This window comes from Felis catus, chromosome E3, assembly GCF_018350175.1.
Source record: "Felis catus isolate Fca126 chromosome E3, F.catus_Fca126_mat1.0, whole genome shotgun sequence".
Taxonomy (NCBI): Eukaryota; Metazoa; Chordata; class Mammalia; order Carnivora; family Felidae; genus Felis; species Felis catus.
In genome coordinates, this window is record NC_058383.1 from 39,127,879 (window position 1) to 39,151,042 (window position 23,164).

Below are 23,164 nucleotides of genomic sequence, written 5' to 3' on the forward strand. Positions count from 1 at the left end.
TGGGGGACCCATGCAGCCAGGGGCTGGAAAGGGTGGGAGCTCAGGGCAGCCCCCCAACTGGCAGCAGCCCGTTTTCGTGCCCAGGCAGAGGAGGCGGACCGCACTCCGGTCTCAAAGGAGATTCTCCCCGAGGTCAGAGGGGACAGGAAAAGGCTCGCGTCAGCATGGGCAGGCGGCATCAGGTCCGCACTGGAGTGGTGGCCTTCTACGGGTACAGGTTGGGAGACGACAAGGAAGCAGGTCCATCCAAGTTGTGTCTTGACAGTGGGCCACAGACAAGGTGGCACACAGTCAGATATACACATCGCTAGGCTGCCACTGTCCTTATCACATTTAATCCTCACAACACCCCTGTGAGGTAGGTATTGCTGCCCCAGCTTACACATGAGGAAGCCGAGGCTCACACATGCCCAGGGGCACACAGTTGACAGGAAAGGTCTGCGATCCCAATGGCGGGGTCTCTGCATTCCAACCATGCCCCGCCCAGGGCGGTCAGAATTCTCTTACAGTAGCAAGAAGACAGCTCCCACGGACATGGGGACACACACACACACACACACACACACACACACACAGCACCCAGAAAAGCCACCACTGAGTCGGCACCTCTGTGCGCCATAGTTTTAGTTCAAGAGCATTTGGGGGACACTCCTGGCCCAGTGGTTCGTTCTGACATTTTGAGAAAAAACAAAAGCTATCGCTGCAGGGCACGTGCCTCCGTGGTCCACCCAGCTGAGGGGAGGTCAGGGTCAGGCTCAAGCAGATCCCTCTGGTGTTGTGGCTGCTGCACGCAGGAGGTGGAGGCTTGGGGGAGCCTCAGGTACCCACAGCAGATCCACCCTCCCCAACAGGTGGGGGACAGGTCCTCTAAATCTCGCTCATCTGCATCCTGGTCACCTCAGATGTTACGAATGACATTTAGATTTTTTCTGTCCAACTTCGCTGGGAAAATTCTTTTCGCCTCAAGAGTGTCAGGATAGCATGAGAGATCTGAATCAGATGTTTCATTTTTTAGTTGAACCTAAATAAAGTTAGGAATCTCTCTCTCTCTAACTTAATATCTTCTATCTTTTTCTTTTATTTCCATCTTAGAAAAATGAAGGATGGAAATAAAGATGGAGAAGAAATAGCCTAGAAATTCAGTGCAAAGAGAGGTGTTCATATGGACACCACCTGCTGGGGACACAGATCAATCGCTCTGGGGGAATAGAAGGATCTCTAAAAGGAGCTGGAAGTATGGCAGGCAGGGAGCTTAGGGCCAAGCCCTCAAGGCCCAGCCTGACAAGACTCTGGGCCTGCCCACCTGGTGGTCACACGCAGGGCTCGACAGTGCAGGGGCCGGGCTCCCTCAGCAGGGGACCTGCCACCCAGGGAGGAAGGGAACCAAGGCGGTACGAGGACAGTGGTGCGTGCGCTCAGAGAGGTCAGCTCCTCCGGTCACCCGAACCCCATAGATGCGGGGGGTGAGCTGTGCCAGGCCACCTGCTCACACATGTTCTCAATGGTGAAAGCTGTCAGTTCCCGGGATGGGGCTCAGTGGGGCTGGGGACATCAGACATGGGCTCAAGTTCCCCAGAGAGAGGACAGACACAAGAGGGGACAGAGAAATGGGCTTCACAGGGCGTGGCATGATTGCTTTGAGGCTAAACTTTCCAAAGGGAAGCATCGGAGTTTCTGTTCTGACTTAAGACGTTCTGACGGTTCACGTTGGGCTGCCCCGGAGAAGGAAACTTCGCATCCCGCGTTCTCTCAGTTCCCTGTGTGAGAGCCACCAGGGTGCACACGGTGTCCGCCTCCGGAGCCCCCAGGCTCCCTAGTGCAGTGGCAGCACCCCCCCCACCCCCAAGCAAACGTTGCCCGCAGCAAGTGCGGGCACTCACGGCCTCAGCAAGCAGGGCTCAGGCCCCTCTCCTCGTCCTCATCCTCCTCTTCCTCCTCCTCGCTGTGGGCAGATAGGTTTTTCCTCTTTACCTGTCGCTGGGGGGTGCTGCTCTCCAGGGGGCTTGGAGAGTGACACTGTAAACATGGCTTCTTGGCGTGCTGGCGGCAAGGCTGTGTGCCTGAGTCACTGCCCGGGGAAGGCACTGAGGTAGACCGGGGGGAGGCCCCCGAGACCCCGTCCACCGAGTCTGTGGGACTCGCGCTGCAGATGGAGGAGTACCCCGAGGTCACACTGTCCTTGCCTGGCTCCCTCCTGCCGTGGAGCAGAGGCTGGGGCCCCGGGCTCGGAGGTGTCTGGGTGCCCGGTACGTAGGCGCGCACATCCTGGCGACCACCGGCCTCCGGGCAGGCCTCCTCGTCGCTTGATTCCTGGCAGCAGTGCTGTTCTGGGTTTAGATAGACCACGGTGACGTCGAGGACGCCACTGGGTGCCGTCACTGTGGGAGACGTGGGGAGAGAGGTGAGGCGCTGAGCACTGAGTACCCCCTGTCCAGTCAGGACCCCCAGGGGCCCGTGTCTGGACCTCGCTGCACAGCCCCCCGTACCCCTCTCCTTTGGGCAGGAGGTGGAGGGGGCCTCTCACGGTGACGTGGGGGACGGTAGGAAGTGACAAGAAACTGATCATCAAGAATCTACTTAATCCCCAGTGGACACAAGAGCAAGCAACCGGAAAGTCAGCAGAAACGGCCAGACCTAGGGTTCCTGTGTGTTTAGCTGCCCCAAAACACAGGGACGGAGCCTCCCACAGGTGGCCCTGCAGACGTGCACAAGGCACAGAGGCCAAAAGGGCGGTGGCCGGCACACGTCACACAATGTTATGTGGGTTCCAGGCAAGGTCTCTTCCTCTTCCCCTGCCCTGGTGAGGTCCTTCCATCAACACGGGCCTGGCTGGGGCTGAACAAAGGTCATCTCTCCTCCCCAAGGGCTGAGAGGATGCCCGCCCCACCCTGGCCCTGCTGTGCTGTTCTAGGGGCTCTGTTGCCTCACGCCTGCCTGGGTGCAGACGCGCTGTCCTGCAGGCGAGGCAGGGGTCTGGCGTGAGACCCCCACCCCTGGAGCCTGAGGCACTCACCGTCACCGTCCTTCTCGCCCTCGCTCTCCTGGTCACCCTCGTAGCCCGAGCAGTAGTCCAGGCTCCAGTCCAGGAAGCTGCCCAGCAGCACCTCCTCCTGGCTGGACAGCTCCGCGGTGGGCGTGGTGACGAAGCTGCCCCTGTCCTCCTGGAGGCTGTTCTCCCGCTTCCTGCAAGGTGGGAGAGCCAGGGGCCGGGTCACGGTGGGCCGCAGCGTGGGAGCCTGCCCTGGCCCAGCGGGCGGTGCACAGGGACGACAGGACGACACAGCTTCCCGGCTGCCTGCCCTCAGGAAGCTCACGTCAAAGGGTCAGAGAGGCGGGGCCGGCAGCACCGTGACGGTCAGCACAACAGGACTTTGCAGGATCACCGGGAGTTCCTCGGGTGGGTAAGTGGGGAGGGCAACTTATCCCAGGTGGTACAGCCAGGACATGGACGCGGGGGACACGTGTGGACATGCTCGTGACACGAGGGTGGAGACGGAGGGAGCCAGGGAAGCGCCCAGGACAGTAACCAGGCAGCAGCTGCGGGGTCAAGAGTGACAGCAGTGCTGTGGGACAGGGTGGCCGGCACACATCTGACAAGTGGCGGGGCCACAGGCTGAGCTGGGTCCACCCTGGCTCAAGACCTTCCTCCCTGAGCGGGAGCCAGGTCAAAGCAAGAAGCAAGAGAGAGAGCTGCTCCGGAGGGAGAAGATGGAGTGGCAGGTGGGCAGGATCGGGCCCGGCTGCATTTTTTGCGGGACCTGCTGCTTCTCCTTGCTATGCCTCAGGAGCCCCCTGCCTAAAAGGGGGGAATGGAGCCCCTCAGGCAGCTGCAGCGGTCACAAGGGAAGCCAGGCCCAGTGCGCAGGAGCCGACGCTGCGTTGCACTGTTGCAGAACGGGGTTCACTCACCGCTTGGTTCTTCTTCCCGACGGAGAGCTGAGGAAGGTGTGAATGTCCCCCGCGCTGAGGAAGGAGGTGGGCTCCGGGCTGCCTTGCTTCACGCCCAGAGCTGCGCACAGCTGCCCGTAGCTCAGCACCTGAAACGAGGCCAGGGTTAGACGGATGAGGCCCCGGGGGCAAGCGTCTGGGGGTGGGAGGTGGGGGCGGGAGCACCTCTTCCCGGCTGATCTCTTCGTAGCGCTTGTCCTCGAATCGCTGCTTCACGGCGGTCAGAGAGACTTGCCTGTAGTCCTTGGGGGCGTCGTCGTGGAAGCTGCAAACAGAGGGACACGTGAGGGACAGCGGGGCCACATGCAGGGCTCTGGGGCATGCCTGGAGGGCAGATGGGGCACCCTGCGGCTGCACAAACAGGTAAGCGTGCAGTGACTCATGACCCAGCAATTCCGCTCCCAGCAGTGTTATTCGCAGCAGCCAAAGGGGTGGAAACCCCGATGTGGTCCATCCATGCAGCAGAATGTGATTCTAGAGGAACATTACATAGGTGACAAGCTGGCCACAAGGGGCCATGTGATGTACAATTTCATTTCTGGGAAATGTCTGAAATGTCCAGAACAGGCGAACCCACAGAGACAGAAAGCAGAGGAGTGGCTGCAGGGTTGTGGAGGGATGGGGCGGATGGGCAGCACGGGCGTGACTGCTGAGGAGTGCAGGGTTTCTCCAAAGGAGGAGGCGATGTTCTAAAATTGATGTAGTGATAGTCACACAACTCAACACAAATCGCACACTTAAAAAAGTTTAGTTTGTGGGGCGCCTGGGTGGCTCAGTTGGTTAAGCGTCTGACCTCAGCTCAGGTCATGATCTCACAGTCTGTGAGTTCGAGCCCCGTGTCAGGCTCTGTGCTGACAGCTCAGAGCCTGGAGCCTGCTTCAGATTCTGTGTCTCCCTCTCTCTCTGCCCCTTCCCTGCTCATGCTCTCTCTGTCTCAAAAATAAATAAAAACATTTAAAAAAAATTAAAAAAAAAAAAGTTTAGTTTGTAAATAAACGTTCCCAACTTATCTGGTGGGGAAATAAAAAACTTGGGAGGGGAATAGCCTAACAACTTTTGGGAGGCAGTATCAGGTCAGCATGGTTTGCGCCCCTAGTGTGAGCGGCTGTGGGGTCAGACACACACGCTGACCCCTCGACCTTCACCCGTGCTCCCTGCCCATCAGCTATGAGCGGGCACAAGAGAAAACTCATGAAGGACACGCCAGCCCCAGGAGATGCTGCCAGGCTCTTCACGGCTGGACTCACAGCTGGAGCGGGGACCAGCAGCAAGCACCATCTATGAGGAGCAGCAGCCCCGGGGAAGGGGGTGTCTGGCCCGGACAAGCCAGCGGGGCATCCGGGGCTCAGGTCAGAGGTTGGGGTCTAGATGTTCTGGATCCCAGAGGTGTCCGAGGACAGGCAGAAAGCAGGAGCGCCCCAGGCCCGCATGCAGGGAAGAGGGCACTGAGTGCGGCCTGGCAGAGGGAGGAGGTTGCCGCGGGTTTGGGCAGATAAGCACGTGTCAGGAGCGGGGACCAGAGCAGAGGGGGAGCAGGGCCACGGCACGGGGCGATCGCGGCCGGCCGACTCCTGAGCGAGATGACACCGTGTCTGTCCCACGCTAACACTATCAGGGGTCAGGCGGCGGGCCCCGATGTTCCCCTGCCCGTCTGCCACCTGTGGAGTGAGGCTCGGGCTGGGAGTTGTTGCACGCACATCAAGGGTTATCACTGTGGAAACAGGCAACACGGCTGGCCTGGCGCTCTTAAATGTCAACTCTGAGACAGGCAGCACGCTGCAGGAAGGTCTGTGTGTGGGCCCGCACACGAGTGAATTCCCCCCGATCCCTGAGGACACACCCTCTATGGCAGCTGCCTGGGGGACTCATTTCCTTTCACTTAAAAAAAAAATTCTTTTTTAAATGAAGGAGGCTCCACATATAGCATGGGGCTTGAACTCACAAGCCTGAGTCACATGCTCTACTGATGGAGCCAGCCGGGCGCCCAGACTCACCACTTCTGATGAAGGCTCAAGACACAGGGTATGAGGTCTTCACAAGAGAACCCGGTGATGTCCCACAACCTTGTGGTCCAGGGCTGTGCTGGAGAGGAAAGCAGGAATGGGGGGGTGTTCTGACAGCCCCTCACGTCCCACTGCCCCAGTGGTTGTGTGTGGAGTTTTCTGGAGCTCAGTGTTAAAAATGCCCCACAAACAGAGCCTGTGTGCTCACTGTCAACAGTGTGGGAGATACTTAAGCTAGAACATCTCTTAATTGCACCCCCACAGAATGGCTTTTAGTCCATTCTGGTGTCTCCTCCAGGAAAGAAGGGCAATGCCTGTTCTCCCTCTCCATTGTGAGAATCGTGTCCCGCCTTCTGGAATCCCCAGTCCCTGGCTTGGCTCCTGCTGAAGAGCAGATAGGAGGGCAGGCTCCTTACTCTGTCCGTGGGTCAGCCGCGCGAGCAGCAGGGCGGCCGCGGCCAGACAGGCCGGAGCATAGGCGGCCAGGCTGGTGTGCAGCAGGGACAGCTCACACAGGAAGCCACACAGATGCTGGGTTCTTGGGGCCTCAGGGACCAGCGTCAGCAGGACGTCCTTGTAATCAACCACAGTGGGGACCTGGACGGGACCGGGAGGTGGGGTCTAGTGGGGTTTTGGCACGTGATCACGGTGGCTGGCCCCACCAGTGTTCACACTGGACACCAGGGTGTGGCGGTGATGACCTGTAGCCCTGGCCTCTTGCCCTCTGGATCCAGGAGGACTTTCCAGAGCAGGAAGCTCAATGCCATGGAGGGGCCCTTGATTCCTCCTGTCCCCTCCCCTGACTTCAACTCTGATTTAAAAGGAAAAAGCATAGGGCTGACTCATCTTTGACAAAGCAGGAAAGAATATCCAATGGAATAAAAACAGTCTCTTTAGCAAGTGGTGCTGGGAAAACTGGACAGGCAGAAGAATGAACCTGGACCACTTTTACACCAGACACAAAAATAAACTCAAAATGGATGAAAGACCTAAATGTAAGACAGAAAGCCATTAAAATACTCGAGGAGAAAGCAGGCAAAAACCTCTTTGACCTTGGCTACAGTAACTTCTTACTCAACACGTCTCCGGAGGCAAGGGAAACAAAAGCAAAAATGAACTACTGGGACCTCATCAAAATAAAAAGCTGCTTCACAGCGAAGGAAACAATCAGCAAAACTCAAAGGCAACCGACAGAATGGGAGAAGGTATTTGGAAACGACATATCAGATAAAGGGCTTATATCCAAAATCCATACAGAACTTATCAAACTCAACACCCAAAAAACAAATAATCCAGCTAAGAAATGGCCAAAGGATATGAACAGACACTTCTCCAAAGAAGACATCCCGATGGCCAACCGACATATGAAAAAATGCTCAACATCGCTTATCATCAGGGAAAGACAAATCAAAACCACAATGAGATACCACCTCACACCTGTCAGAATGGCTCACGTTAACAACTCAGGCAACAACAGATGTTTGGCGAGGAGGCGGAGAAAGAGAATCTCTTTTGCACTGTTGGTGGGAATGCAAGCTGGTGTAACCACTCTGGAAAACAGCATGGAGCTTTCTCAAAAAACTAAAAATAGAACTACCCTACAACCCAGCAACTGCACTACTAGGTATTTATCCAAGGGGTACAGGTGTGCTGTTTCAAAGGGACACAAGCACCCCCCATGTTTATAGCAGCACTATCGACAATAGCCAAAGTATGGAAAGAGCCCAAATGTCCATCGATGGATGAATGGATAAAGATGATGTGGTATATACACACAATGGAGTATTACTCGGCGATCAAAAAGAATGAAATCTTGCCATTTGTAGCTACGTGGATGGAACTGGAGAGTATTACGCTAAGCGAAATTAGTCAGAGAAAGACAAAAATCATAGGACTTCACTCATATGAGGACTTTAAGAGACAAAAAAGATGAACCTAAGGGAAAGGAAACAAAAATAATATCAAAACAGGGAGGGGACAAAAGAGAAGAGACTCTTAAATATGGAGAACAAACAGAGGGTTACTGGAGGGGGTGTGGGGGGGGCGGGCTAAATGGGGAAGGGGCATCAAGGAAGCTACTCCTGAAATTATTGTTGCACTACATGCTAACTTGGATGTAAATTAAAAAACAAATAAATAATAAAAGAAAATAAATACATAAAACTAAAAAAGGAAACGGCAAACGGCCACTTACTCGAATCCTCCCTTCCAGGGCAGAGATGATCTCTCCCATCATCCTCACCAGGTCTTCATACTTGTAGGTGTTGTCCGTGAGCCAAACCGCCTCTCGGATTGTCAGGATCTCTCTGCTGATGAACCTAGAACGTCAAGAAGGGGTCTGAGCACAGAGTCTGCCATCCTTGCAGGCCACGGTCACGTGAGGCCCCAATGCCAGAGGGGTCAAAGAGCGAGAGGACCCGAAGAGGTCGTGTGGCCTGGCCTAAGGGTCTGCGGAGGAGGAGGGACCAAGGCTGGCAGTGGGAGTGGCCGGGCTGCCAGGCACGGAGGCGTTTCTGTAAAAGGCACCCACGAATGACCTGCCCGGTTGATCCTCTTAATGACCTGAGGATGACACCAGCTTCTACGGAGCAGAAACAACAGTTTAGACCCAGAAGGCAGGTGAGCCGGCAGAGCCGGAGCTGCGGGGTGTCTGAAGGTCTGTGCTCAGCACGGGGTCTGGCCGCAGGAATCCTGGGTGTCCCTAGTCAGCCAGCCACCCTGTTCTCTCCTCTGCAGCGGCACCAGGGAGCAGGGAGCGTGCCGGTCCGGTGACCTGCCGGGAAGGGAGCAGGGCCCGGCCCGTGGTCGCTCCGTCCTGGGGGCCCTGCAGCCGGCCCACTTGCCGTCAGCTTGACAGAGCGAGATGGGAGGTGTGGGGACTGAAGGTGCACGAGGCACGAGGCCGGAGCGGGGCCGATGGGGCTGGGCACATGGAGCACTCAGGGAGAGGCTGAGGCTGGCGCTGCCCTGAGCAGGGGTGGGGCATCTCCTCTAGGATCTTCTTAAAAAACATCTCGCCACTGGCCCATCGGTGGTCCGGGATTTTGGTGACTGATTGCTAGGATGTAATTACCCTGCTCAAACATGAGAAGGTGGGGCCTGTCTGTTCAGCCACCTCTGGTGACGCTGGGTCCACCGAGCACACCGGGCGTGGGGGGAAGGTTGGCGTGTGGCCGCCTGCTGGCGGCCCCGAGGCCACGCTGGTCTACAGACCACAACTCCAGCTCTCGTCACGGCCATGTGACCAAGATTGCTGCAAGTGGTCACGCTGGCCTCAGGGGTCACGGGGGATGGCAGAGAGTAAGACAGGAGCTGGGGCTCTCCATGACCTCGTGACATGGGAAAACTACCCCAACGGCATTGGCCTGGAGCCCTTGTCTCTGGGTCACTAAGCAAGAGAAGTTGGCGTCTCGAGTTCACGCCGCCGCGTGTGGCCACCTGTGCCTCACCCCCAAGGTCTACAGAGCAGGACGGTCAGCCTGCAGAGCCCTGCCCATGGGGACCGGCAGGCCATGCGGGGGTGTCTGGTGTAGGGAAACAAGGACACGCGCGATGTGTGGTGCAATCACTGTCCATACCACTTCTGAAGGTAAAGGTGGGCTAACAGGTACTGGCTGAAGGACCGCAGGTTTAGGTAGAACGGAAGATGGTTCCATTGGAAGAGTCCGAGCCGCTGGAGTGCAGGCAGCTGTGTAAGGAGGTGCCCTGTCTACGTGGTGGGGGTCAGCTGGGGGCGTGAGACCACCAGTTGCAGGTGTCCGACGACACAGGCTTGAGAACTGGACTGCCGCGAAGTGGTCTCTCCCTGACCTCGGGACCCCGGGGCAACCCACTGGACCCGTCCCTCAGTGCCATGTAATCCTCAGGAGCCAGGGGAGGAGGGGCCCGGCCTGAACCTGCCCGAGCGAGGCCCAGTTCTGGGGTCCTGCTCGCCAAAGTTCAAGTCTGCCATCCCCACGTGGGAGAACTATGCTGTGTGGGCACTCCCTAAAATTAAGACCCCCATCTAATGAGGTGGGACACTGAAAGGCCAGCCTGTCGTGTGTCATCCCACAGGCCCTGCCCCGGGGGCCCCGTACCGGGTGCAGATGACCATGCAGGCGATGCCCAGCAGCTGGAGCCTGTACCGAGGCACGAGCCTCCTCCGCAGGTACCGGTCCACGCACTCCACAGTCAGGTGCAGGCACAGGCTCGTGAAGTCCTTCATGGTGGCGACCTCCACCAGCCAGTCAATCAGGATGTACCTGCAGGGAGAGCACCAGCCCTGGAAACTCGGGCGCACATTTGTGAGCGTCCCATTCTCGCCTGGCCCGTCCGTCCTGAGGGAGTGAGCAGGTCTTCCGCAGCATTGCCTGTTGACCCAGGAACTTGTCCCAGCCTCAGGTGTGGGGCAGGCCCCAGGTCTCCCACCTTTGTCCTTGGGAGGAAGCTGGGCTCACACATCTGTGTACCCTGCCTTCTCCCACAGCCACTGCCAGGTACTGAATGAGCCCAGACACAGGTCAGGGGTAAGGTGGGTCCACCTGGTAGAGTGGGGACGGACAAAGATCCCAGGAATGGGGAAAAGTCGCTTGAAGGGAGCAAGACCTGTGGCCGTCCTGCAAACCCACATTCTCCCCGAGGAGCGGCTCACCCATGGGGTCATTTCTCACGACCCTCTGCTGCGGGGAAAGAGCCGGCAAGAAGCTAAAGGGGGAGGATGCAGGGAGCCTGGCAGAGGTTCTCGGGCACCCAGCAACTCTGACGGAGCTGACAGATGCAGGGTCCTCCTCGAGGGGCTAAACCCAGGGCCAGAGACATCACGCGGGAGGGCTGGGGGCCACGCCAAGGACACCCCGGTAGAGTAAGTGCCTTTCTGAACAAAAGAGAGGAGACCCGGGTCTCTAAGTAGAGGGGAAAGAGGGACCAGAAGTGAGAGAGCAAAGGAAGATGAAGCTGTGGGTTCTGGGTAAATGTTCCAGGTGCCGGGCAGAAGCACCTGTCATAGGCAGAGGGGAGGAGGGCAGGGTGGGGCCGAGGTGGTGGAAGAGAATGGGGAAGAAGAGGAACCTGCGTTTCCTCCAGGTCGAGGAAGACCACTTGAGCGCCAGGTGTTTGGGGCTTAGACCAGCCACTACGGGAACAGAGAGGAAGCTGCCTTACCCGACTCAGCGACATTAATGATTCGAGTTACGAAAACAAACAGAGCAAATTGTGCACTTCAAAATGGCTAGATCTGGGGCACCTGGCGGCTCAGTCCGTTGAGCATCTGACTCTTAATTCCAACTCAAGTCATGATCTCACGGTTCGCTGGGATGGAGACCAGTGTGGGCATCTGTGCTGACGGCACGGAGCCTGCTTGAGATATTCTCTCTCTCTCTCTCTCTCTCTCTCTCTCTCCCTCTTTCTCTGCCCACATATGCAATCTCTCCCCAAATAAACAAACTTAGAAACACAAATAAAAAAACCCGAAAATGGCTAAATTTGAAACACCACGTGACACGTCAATGACTCCTCAGTGTAAAAACAAAGGTGGCTGTTGCCCGGTACAGAGGAAAATAAAAAGTTCAACTCAAAGACTGAAATGATACTACTATTTCATTTAAAAACTATATATATATATATATATATATATCAGTCCTCGTAAGGAATAAAGTGCGCCCTCCCCCGCCAAAACCAGAAGAGCAGCAGCCCCAAGAAAGGGCCGATAGGGAGGGGCACACGGTGTTCTCCGTGCACACCTAACAGAAGGAAGGACAGCTGGGCGAGGAGGGCGCTGCCACCAGCACTGGCACAGGGTTCAAAAGCATGACAGCTTGATGACATTTGATGCAGCAGCAAAGGACGACCCACCCCTGCACTGTGTGCAGGAGATCAAGCCTCTCCAGCGAGGCCTGATCCTTTTAATTATTTTCTTAAAGTTTGTTTATTCTGAGAGCGACAGAGGCAGCGTGAGTGGGGGAGGAACACAGAGAGAGGGAGAGAATCCCAAGCAGGCTCCACACTGACCGCACAGAGCCCAGTGTGGGCCTGAAACCGACTCACTGTGAGATCACGACCTGAGCCGAAACCAAGAGTCGGAGCCCCCCAGGTGCCCCGAGGCCTGGTCGGTTTAAATGTAAATGTCCACTGAGCAATTATTATGAGCTGGGCGTCGTCTGCCAGAGTGTAGCCAGAGCCTCATCGTTATAAATCCAAAGTGTATTTGAAATCTTGTTTGGGCTTAAAAAATGGTCTGCGTTTTCCATTTTACTTCCTAGCATATTCTGCGTCTGAGTGAAAAACCTTGGGGGTGAGCGGGCTGCAGGAAGAGGCAGGGTGCGAGGGCTGGACACTGCCCGAGAAGTCACGCTTGACGGCCACGGACCCTCCCGCACCACACCAATCCTCACTTGAGGGGGTTGTTTGGCGGCCAAAACTGGGCATATGGATCCCCTCACTTTAGAAAGACACTTAACGTGCTTTCACACATCCTGAGGCTTAAAAAGGAACTCTGGAGCACAGACATGGGGGGTGTTTGCTCTTCAAAGCCCCGGATAACTAAGGCATCGCTGGCTTTAGAAAACCACACACACACACACACACACACACACACACACACACACACACCACACGATGGCTCCGTCATCCTGGTGCCCGGCGGTCACTCTGCCCCCACCCCAAGCAGACACCCTCCCTCAAGGGCCTCACCTCATCGTGTCGCTGAGTCCCTTCTGCACGGAGAAGACCTGCTGCTTGCTGACGGCACGGGAGGCCTGGAACAGCCGGCGCGCGACCCCGTCGGCGACCTTCCCCTCCAGTCCGAGCTGGCCCCCGTTCGCACAGGCTTTGGCTAACGACAGCTGTGGGACACACAGGCGTGTGAGCAGGAAGCCTCAGGCTGCCGGGGGAGAATTGTGGGTGCACAGCGGTGCTGACGCCTCAGCCCCCTGGAAACAGCACGCCTCAGGTTTTGGCTGTTCTTTTTGAAATAAATGGCGTATCTCGTGATAACATGTCTTAAAGGGGACGAAACGTGCACCACGGAGTCAGCACAGCAAAGCAGCCAAAGCTGGTTGGAGCCTCAGGTGATCCGGCTTTCGTGTGTGTTTTTTTAAAATTTTGAGAGCGAGCGAGCACGTGCAGGCGCACTCAGGGGAAGGGCAGAGAGGATCCCAAGCAGGCTCCACACCGTTAGCACGGAGCCCAGCGCAGGGCCCCATCTCATCAACTGTGAGATCGTGACCTGAGCCGAAATCGAGAGTTAGATGCTTAACCAACTGAGCCAGCCAGGTGCCCTTCAGATGACCTGGCTTTAAAACCTGGATCTGTGTGACATCGCAGGCACACTGGGGAAAAACGCTCTGTGCCTCAGTTTCCCTTCTCATGAAGCTATGGTGACACCGCTGTGCACAGGCCCCGCTGGCACCCTCTAGGCCCCTGAGACTAACTAGCAACCGTTTCTAGACACTTTCCTTCCAGATGTCCCCACACATTTGTAACTGTGTCCACGCATTCCAGATCATAGCACACGTACGTTTTATCTCTTTGCTCACCTAACAATAATACGGCTCCTTGCGACATAAACGCCTGGAAGCGCGTTTCGAGTGTCTTCCTGGCGTGTGTTCACTACTTCGTGGAACATCTCTGTGCAGCCATTGTCGCGCTTGCCCTGCCTGCACAGGGCGGCTGTGCCAAAGTCTCTTGCTTCTCCCGCCCAAGTATTCTCTTAAAGGGCTGCACCGATTTTCACACCAGCTAAGAGAATGTTGTTCTAGGGCACCTCTGCCGGCAAAAACTGCTACCATTAAAAATGCGTATTTTCAGAAGTTAACAGCTATACACTCAACGTGTACAGGAAAAAAGATACCTATACACATATCATTCGTTAACGTGAGCAGCCACAATCTCGTTTGAATGTGTGGTCAAACACTCCTGGGTTCTGACTGTTTTTTCTTTCTTTTTTTTTTTTGAGAGACACAGAGGGAGAGAATCCCATGCAGGCTCCACCTCCACATTGTTAGCACAGAGCCCGACGTGGGGCTCAAATTCACGAACCATGAGATCATGACCTGAGCTGAAGTCAGATGCTTAACCGACTGAGCCCCCCAGGTGCCCCTGACCAGCTATTTCTATTTCCTCTTCTCTGGGAATGTATGGAGACCCTCTGAACGTTTATTGGAATACTACTATTCTTACTGATTAGTTTGAGCTTCTAAGAAAACCACATGGCTCATTGTCACGTTTACTATGAATTCGCTGACTGCCTCAGGTATAGCCATTACACTGCTCTGTCACACGTCAGGCTGGGCCGTCTACCACTTTATCATATCTTCCCTTTTAAGGGCAGATGGCTCTCCAGCAGTCAGTTGGTGGGGTGACAACAATCTGAGTTTCTACCTGCTTGGCCAAGGGGGACTTCCTCTGATTTGTCTTCAACAACAATTCTTTACGGCTGCAACAGGAGGGCATCTGGGGGACACCAACTGCAAATCCCCCACGTCCTGGTTCTAACACTGATGTCTCGGTGAGCAGGTCAAGCGACAAGAACAGGAGAACGTTCCACACACCCACCTGCTCCCAGAAGATTCCCATCTGTCGCCACAGCCCCCCCTCCAGGACAACTTTGGGGAGGGACAGGAATGTTACCAGCAGACGGAGTGCACCTGCACTTAAGAATGAAGAGGCCGGATGGCTGGCTTAGGGGCAGTGGGCTTGGAGGCGACGGGGTGCTGGGCAGAGATGAAGGAAACCCTTCCAGGCTCTCCTCCCTGCACATCCCAGAGCTAAATTCCCATAAGGCCTGCGGCCGGCCCTGGGTCAGTCTTCCTGCCTACAAATGGGAGCCCGGGTGGTATCGGCCCCCCGGTCCCCACGGGAGGAGGCAGAAGAAGTTAGATAGGCGGGCTCCCGCCTCACCTGTGCTTCCCAGCAGCCTTTGGCAGCGTAGTCCCTGAGTTTCCGGAAGCTGTGGAGGCATCGTCCAGGATCGGACATCTGTCAACGGGAGAAAGTCACCATGTTTTTATACAGCTGTCTCTGGAGAACTCAGAACCAACCCACGGGGCTCTTACATGTTCCTCCCGACACCCCCAGGGGTCCACAGCTCGGTGTTCTTCCCAGCCCCTCATCCCCCAAGCGACCGTGGTCGTTGGGAGCAGCTATGGGAGCGGCCTGCCGACCGCGGCTCCTGGTGCCCCGGGAGTTGCCCAAGGACCCCGTTCCGGCAGAACCTGCACCATCGGTACACCACCCTCCCCGCCCCGGGGGCCACTCACGTCCGTCCTCCTGTCACGTTCCCACAGGAGGTACGAGCTGGCCAGACAGCCCTGGCGAGCAGACTCTTCAAACAGGTCCCGGGCCTGCTGCTTCCGCTCTGCATCCTGGAGCAAACCCAAGCACGGCGCACTCTCCTCTCACCCCTTCTGCGGAGTCACCCTACTCGCCACCTCTCAGGAACCACCTCCGTGGCTCTTACTTAATAAAGTGAGTTAACTAAATGGGAGTAGAAGCGACCTCTCTACAGACGTGCGCTTGGACAATGCCCGGGAGCGCGAGCTTCCGAGCTCCGCCTCCCAGGCCCCGTGTCCTCCCAGATGACATTTGTGTCTGGCTGGGCCCCAGAGCCCTAGCTCTGCTCTGGGCCACCGGCCGGTCAGCCCTGCACACGAGGCCTCCCAGATAGGGACGCTGGGGGCTTTCTCAGGGCCGCTCCCCGTCCTTGCTCACTCTCAGCGCCCCTCCCCGCTTTAACAGAAAGCCTCAAGTGCAACGAGGCCCTTGGGAAGAGCGGGAGGGGCTGCCCGCGGCGCACTCAGGTGCTCTGCCCACTCCACTGCGCTGCCGGCTCAGGGTTCACACCCCGCACAGCCTCTCCTGCTTCCCACTCGCCTCCTGGTCCTCGCTGTGTGCGACCACCAGAAGGGTGAGCAGCACGGAAGCGCGGGCCCGTGCTCCACGGCTCCGTGTGCTCACCGGGGCCGGGGACACATCACCCAGCACAGGGTCCAAGTGGACGGACCAATCGACTCACCTCAAAGAGACTCAGCACTCTCCCCAGGCAGTGCAGTATGGATGCTCTGTGAGTCTGAGACAACAGTAGGGAGAAGCGTGATCACCAGCGGAAAAGGAAATTCCAGCCGGCCACCCTTCCCCATCTACGCGTTCTCGTGGCCCCTGCCTGGACCCCTGCCGCACTAGGGACCGCTCCCTGATTCTGGGCCTCCGGGAGCCTCGGTCCTGCATTTCTAGCCCAACCCCCCACGTGACTCCCTGGGAGTACCAGCTCTGAGATTTCCTGTCCCGCTGGCTCATCTGCAACCTGCCCCCACGCCCACACTCTCAATTGTCTGCACCTCCACTGTCCGGGGTGTCTGGCTTTACACCGTCCAGTGTCTCCACTCACCCGGTGCAGCTCGGACCGCCCGGCATGCGGGCCCCATGTGTGTTCCTCAACCGGATTCACTCCCTGCAGCTGGCACTCTGCCCTGAGGCTCTCGTGAACCACAGCCTTGCAGCAGCTTCCAGACACTGACCACGGAGGGCGGATGAAGAGCCAGATGAAGGGCGTGCTGCCCGCATTCAGTTGCTCGGCGAGACTGAAGAAGCGAGAGGCCTTCAGGCCGTTCACTTCCGCACGGGCTTCGTCAGACACAGAAACTGCGGAGATGGACAAGGTGTTAACCCAGGGGTGTCTCTGGAGCACAGGTGCACAGCGTTCTCCATGGTCTTTTCTGGAAGTCTAAACGCTCACGCCAGGGGCACCTGGGTGGCTCAGCCAGTTAAGCGTCTGATTTCAGCCCAGTTCGAGCCCCACATCAGGCTCTGTGCTGACAGCTCGGAGCCTGGAGCCTGCTTCAGATTCTGTGTCTCCCTCTCTCTCTGCCCCTCCCCCACTCCCTCCCCCCCCCCAAAATAAATAAACATTAAAAAATAAAATAAAAGCTCACGCCAGCTGCTGGTGCATAAGGAGAGCGGAGCCTCACAAGACGGGGACCCCGCGCCTTTTCTTCTCTACGCTGTGGGTCACCTGCCCCAGCTGGGGTCCTCCCGGAAGCCTGGGTTCTGAAGGTCTGGGAAGATGCCCCCACAGAGGCGTCACATGCCCACCCACCCTCCCTCCTGCAGGGAGCAGTAGCCTGGACTTTAGCTAAAGGGTATGGTGTTTCTTTTAGGGGTAATGTTCCAAATTTGGATGTTGGTGATGGCCGCACAACTCTGCAAATACACCAAAACCCACCAGACTGGACTTGAGATGGGGGAAGTGTATGGTATGTGAGTTAGGTCTGGGAGTCACTGTGGGATAGGGGGGTGGGGCAGGGGCACCTCTGGGACCTGGAGGAGGACTGCCCATTGTCTCTATGAGTCATGACCCCGTCAACCAGCCCAACAGGGGCTACCTCTCAGCAAGATGCCAGACGTTTTACAGACAGAAAGATAGCGGCTACCGCCAAATGTTTATGCACTTTGGGAGCGGGGACTGGGCAGACCGCAGGCTGGTTCTGTGTGCTAAGCAAAGAGGTAGGCACTGGGAGAGGAGAGGGCCACACAGGTTCTCCCATGGAGCACCTGCTCCATGGGGGTGAAGGAGTTTGGGCACCAGGCTGGCTCTGACCTGCTTGTACCTGCCTTCCACTGGAGCCTGGGCTACTGTGTCACTGATGCCCTGTAGCGTAAGGCACGCTTTGCTTGCTGCCCCAGAGTGTCACGGGGACCTGCGGCCGAGCAGAGGAGCCAGCATCTACCCGTGGGCAGTGGGTTAATGGGATGGAGCGGGGGGCCGCTGGGGGGAGGCTGGCTTGCTGGAGTAGCCCCCATCCTGAGTCTCTGCTGACTGGGACTAAAGCATTTGTTAAAACAAGGTTTGTTAAAATAATTAAAGCGTACGGAATCAAAGTTGATCAGCGGGCCCCACAGCAGGGCACAAGCTCCCAAGGGGAGATGGCGAAGCAGACTGCCAGACGTGGCAAGAGTGATGACGGAATGCTGACCCTGGGAAGGGCTCATGCTTATCCTAAAACATCCACGCTGGGGCGCCTGGGTGGCTCAGCTGGCTACGTGACTGACTTGGGTTCAGGTCATGATCTCGAAGTTCGTGACTTTGAGCCCCGCGTCGGGCTCTGTGCTGACAGTGCGGAGTCAGCTTGCGATTCTCTCTCTCTCTGCTCCTCCCCCATGCTCTCTCTCTCTCAAAATCAATAAATAAACTTAAAAAATGAGTGAAATACCAATGCCAAGTGGGGCAAGGTCAGCCCCAGCCCCGCGAGGACTTACGGCCTTCGTTGTAGAGGTAGGCTATCCCCAGCTTCACAGCAGCTTCAAAATTTCCCTTTTCGGCAGCCCTAGACCATTGAAAACATAAAATGTCACCTGATTTCATTCCTTATGGCTTATGTGCCACCACATCACTTGAAGGTAGAACACCTGATTTTTAACTGAGAACTTTTTAGGTAATACAGTTGAATGTCAATTATCCACGTCAGGCTGTGACACGGATGGACCTTAAAAACACGCTAAGCAGAAGTCGTCAGCCACAGAAGGCCACATGTTGCACAACTCTGCTTACGTGAACTGTCTGCAACAGACAAATCCATACACAAGAAGGCATATTAGGGGTCGCCAGGAGCAGGAGAATGCAGGGAGAACGGAGTCACCGCTAATGTCCACCCCTATTCATTTTGACTTTGTTTGGGGGTAACGAGAATGTTCTGAAGTTAGTGGTGACGGCTGCACAACTCTAAATGTATGAAAAGTCACCGTGTGGCACACTTAAATGGATGACCCATACAGTATGTGGCTTATGTCTCCGGCGGCCTGACCGGAACCAGTGGCACGCCTGAGTGGCAGGTGTGGTCACTGGCACGCCGGGGCCCACAGGCCAAGGGGCTCACGCCTGCTCTGCCCTCCCTCTGGGGCCCAACTCCAGCAGGACGATGGCATCAGCCAGGGAGCAAAATGCAGTAGGAGTTAAATCACACAGTTTTGATTTGAAGAAAAAAGAAAAGAGCATTAGGTGAAATTGCCACATGCAGGTGACCTGTAGCTGAGTCATGCAGACTGGTCCCAGCCCAAGTGAGACCCTTCAGAAGCACGACAGGAACTAATGAGTCAGGCTGTGCTGGTGGCACAGATGGCCAATGACTGTGCTGTGCGTGACTAGGTGGGTGACGCTGACAGTCCTCAGTCACTCCCTGGGTGGGAGGGGGGCAGTGAGGCGCCGGCGAAGGCGACAACAAGAAGGAAACCCTTCCCACGTCAGGCCCTGGGACACAGGCTGGCATGCCAGGGCGGCCCAAAGACAGGGGAAAACTGAGCTGTTCTCAAGGTGCAAAGATACCTTTCAAAGAGCTTCAGGTTCTTTGGAGAAGGCCACAGCTCCTGGAAGCTGGCACACGCCCACACACTGGCGTGGCCGTCCACTAGGTTCTTCAGGTGAGAATGCACCTGCAAAGAGGGGGAGTGAGCGGGGTGGGGGGCTGATCAGGGGTCCTCCCAGAGGCCCGGCTCCTGGAGCTCTCGAGGACAGGACACAGACAGATGGGGTGTTCCTCCCCACCCCGGCGGTAAAGGTCCCCCCTTCGAGTAGAAGAAACAAGTTTCTCTGTGGCTGTAAAGGAGCAATGGGGGACACAGTGGGACTAGAAGGGGGAATGAGTACAAACACTGAGAAAGAGGGGGTGATACCCCCGTAAGGGTGTCTGCAAGGATCAGGGAAACCGATGCTAACAGGAGAAAGGGAAATGGACATTTGCTCTGTGCTTCTCTGCCTGTCCTCTGCCTCGGGCCTGGCTCATGGGAACATGGCCGGAGCCTAGAAGTCACCAGAGGCTCTAGGAAAAGACCGATAAGTCACCTGAGTGGCTGAGTGTCCAAATCTTTTTATCGGCTCGGGTAGTGATCCCAGGGTTGTGAGTTTGAGCCCTGCATACGCTCTGCGCTGAGCGTGGAGCCTGCTTGGGATTCTCTTTCTCCCTCTCTCTCTCTGCCCCTCCCCCAGGTACATACACACACTCTCTCTCCCCTCTTTCAGAATAAACAGGTATTAAAAAAAAAAATTAAAACGTAATACCACCCTGGACAGAGGCAGGAAGCGGGCCGGCTGGGAGCTCTGAACACAGGTGAGCATTTCAAGCATTAAAGTTCCCACTGCCATTGAAAACTCAGCACCTGTGGATATTACGACCACAACGGAGGTGGCTTTGGGAGCGCGAGAAACAGGTACCTGTTGGGAGTTTTCCCACAGATTTGCTGTATGGCCTTGGTTCAGTCGCTCAGGATGAGGCTGCACCAACATCCGTCAACTAACTCGCAGGGACCCTTTCAGGGCTCCATGTGACGGGAGATTTGTCCTCTGGAATATATTTGTGTTCTTTTTAATACTATCTTATTTCTTGGGGGGTGAGAATTTCACTGCCACAAATCGCACTGTTAAAATAAACATGGCAGCAAACCCAACCGAAACTTGGTGTGCTATGTTTCCACTTTGCTGCTTGCCTGCAGTGGGGACCACAGCGTCTGTTAACAGCATCACCCTTGTGGCCTCTGCCCTCCTTTGTAGCCAAAATTTTGTCCCAACATTTAAGAACAGGGAGCCTTGATGGCATAACCGGCAGGTTAGTGACACCAGCAAGCTGCGACTGGCGCTATTTTCATCCTGCGACTTACAGCTCGGACAGCGAGGATGTCCCCGACAGAGAGCCATTTCAGGATATGAAAGAGCACATCTTCAGGGAGGCTCAGGATGGTTAGGTTTCGGGGTCTCCTCCTTATTCTCCGCTTTGTAGGGTAACAGAAACACTTGGCACACCTGCAGTGGATGACTGAAGAAAAACGGCACAATGGTCCGGGTGATGGGCTGGAAAGGAGCGGGCTGACAGTCACTGTCCCCCCCCCCCCCAAAAGAACCAGCCACAAGCCTACTCCCCAATATTAAGGGAATCATGGTAGCTGAGTTCCGTCAGACGTCACCATTCATTCCAAAATTCAATAAACACGTATGGTGAATAGCAGATAATCATGCAACTTGGCCAGCGGGAAAAGAGGCAGCAAGGCTGAGGAGGTTCTCCCGCATCTCACGCTCAGGGAAGCCGCTCGGACCCCTGCCCACGTCTGCTTCTATCTGCACACAGGGCTACACGGAAGAAGTCCCTCACCGGCAGGCACCTGGCCTCCTACCCGCTGCCCCCCTGCAAGACCCCCTCCGCAGCCCTTCCTACCCTGCCCGGCCCTGCCCCTGGGTCACCTACCAGCAATTAACGGGCTGCGACGGCCCCACGCACCCGCGGGGTGACCGGCGCCCACCGAGCACCTGGATGTGACCACCACACCTTCCTGATCCCGGGACTCTAGGTCGCACTGATCCCGGGACTCGCTTAGCGGCCACGGTAACAGCTAGCGAAGGGGCGGCCGCGCTCACCGCCCCCCGACAGGTGCGGAGCCCCGCGCGGGGCGTTCACTCCAAGCCCACCCGCCCCCGCGGCGGCGTCGGGCATTTAAACCGCGCGCCGGGCGGGCGCCATCGGGAAGCCTCGCGCGCCGGGCCGAAGGGCTGGAGCCGCCCCGCTCCGTGTCAGCCCGCCGAGCCCCCCGCCCCCGCCGCCCGCGCCCCACACTCACCGCCGCCGCTCCCCATCACCGCCGCCGTAGCCGCAGCCGCCGCTCGCGCCCCCGGCCGCCGTCAGCCCCACGCGCCCCGCGCAGGCGCAAACCCGCCCCGCCGCCCGCCTGAGTTTTCAAATGCGCCCGGCCCTCCCATTGGCCGGCGGGGGGGGGGCGCGCGCCGCTGGACCGCTAGGCCCTGCCTCCTGCCCCGCCCCCCGCCCGCTTCGATCGATCGCAATTGGCCATGCCGGGACGCGAATTCGAACGCCGTCCGTGGATTGGTGGAGCCCGCGCGGCCGCCCCGCCTCCCCGGCCGGAGCGCGAGTCCCAAGGGAGAGCGGCGCCCGCTTGGCGGGCGGGGGCGTCGCTGCGTCCAGCGTGGTCCCGGGCTGCTCGGGCCGCGCGGGCCCCGGCGAGCGTCGTCCGCGGCGCGCGGTGGGGTGTCGGGGAAGGCTCGTGGGGACCCGCCGCGCCTCTGGCCTCGCCCCACGGCCGCGCTTCCCGCCGCCCGCCCTCCCGCGCGTCAGGCTAGGAGACGGCTGGCTCGGCGCCTAGCCGCCGCGGACGCGACCGGGAAGCAGCACTTTCAGGGACTCGGCTGGCGCGTTCGAGCCCTTCTTCCAGCGAATCGTGGCTCACCCGTTCCTCGCACCGGACATCGTCCCTGTCTGTCCCCGGCCGGTCCTCACTGCCTCCCGGGAGCCCTTTCCGAAGTAGCATCGCCCACCCGCTGGCTTGACTGGCTGCGGCGCGTTGTGTTCTTTCGGGGCGCCGGGCAGGAGCCCCCCACATCCGACGACAAGTAAAGCCTCCGGGGAGAAGCGCTGGGTGGAATAGCAGCTCTCCTCAAATCAGCCGCCACCTCCCCTCTGTCCTCGACCCTTTCTGCCCTGAACCACCCAGCCGGGCACACACACACACACAGGGGCCATGGTGCCAGTCTGCAGCAGGAGACAGAGAAGGAAACGGTCACACGGGGTATGAGAGTCCATTAAGCTTGGCGCTGCTCCCCAAATGTCCCAAGTTCCGCACAAAAGCATGAGGAGTCCGTGGTGGCCCCTTCAGATTTCTCATCCTTACTCCCCCCTTTGGTTACAGTTTTCTGCCTTGTTATTGTGTTGTCCTGTTCCCCTGAACTGTGACTTTGTTGCTGGTCCCCCTCCAGGGCCAGAGGTGTGCCCTTCCAGCCTAGACACCTTGAGGGGATGATGAGCCATTCTCACTCCGCCCAGTCCCCTGGGGAGCCCCAAACCGTGTCCCTCAGCTGTCTCCTCTCCTTGTTCTTTATGTCTTTATCATTTTATTCACCAGGAGGTAAAGTTCTCTCATTTAAAAAAAAAAATTTTTTTTTAACGTGTATTTTACTTTTTTGAGACAGAGACAGAGCGTGAATGGGGAAGGGTCAGAGAGAAGGAGACAGAGAATGGGAAACAGGCTCCAGGCTCTGTCAACACAGAGCCCGATGTGGGGCTCGAACTCACGGACCGCGAGATCATGACCTGAACCGAAGCCGGCCGCTTAACCAACTGAGCCACCCAAGAGCCCCAAAAGTTCTCTTATTTTTCAGCAAACTGTGGGCCCTCGCCCCCATTCTACGCCTTGGCAGGAAGAGCCCTGGAGGCCCGGCAGAGCAACGAGCCACTTGCAGAGGATGA

At 57.3% G+C, this 23,164-nt stretch overlaps 1 protein-coding gene across 1 annotated transcript; it reads right to left on the reverse strand.

The window, feature by feature from the left end:
* Nucleotides 1-316: 316 nt before the first annotated feature.
* CCNF (cyclin F) lies at nt 317-21,579 on the reverse strand. Its single transcript, XM_023246494.2, has 17 exons — nt 21,525-21,579; nt 20,574-20,728; nt 19,246-19,352; nt 18,183-18,250; nt 16,315-16,568; nt 15,943-15,996; nt 15,188-15,292; nt 14,829-14,906; nt 12,621-12,772; nt 10,031-10,195; nt 8,146-8,269; nt 6,368-6,548; nt 5,943-6,030; nt 4,114-4,213; nt 3,910-4,037; nt 3,014-3,183; nt 317-2,378 (listed from the first exon to the last, which is right to left on the reverse strand). The coding sequence occupies exons 1-17, from the start codon at nt 21,538-21,540 to the stop codon at nt 1,885-1,887; spliced, it is 2,439 nt and encodes an 812-aa protein (XP_023102262.2). The 5' UTR covers nt 21,541-21,579; the 3' UTR covers nt 317-1,884.
* Nucleotides 21,580-23,164: the final 1,585 nt, after the last annotated feature.

Excerpts from the sequence above, each read along its gene's own strand:
- CCNF (XM_023246494.2), bottom strand. Across the intron at positions 15,997-16,314 it reads GGCGGTCCGAGCTGCACCGG|ACTCACAGAGCATCCATACT; the intron begins GTGAGTGGAGAC and ends CTGTTGTCTCAG. Across the intron at positions 15,293-15,942 it reads GAGTGCTGAGTCTCTTTGAG|GATGCAGAGCGGAAGCAGCA; the intron begins GTGAGTCGATTG and ends GGTTTGCTCCAG.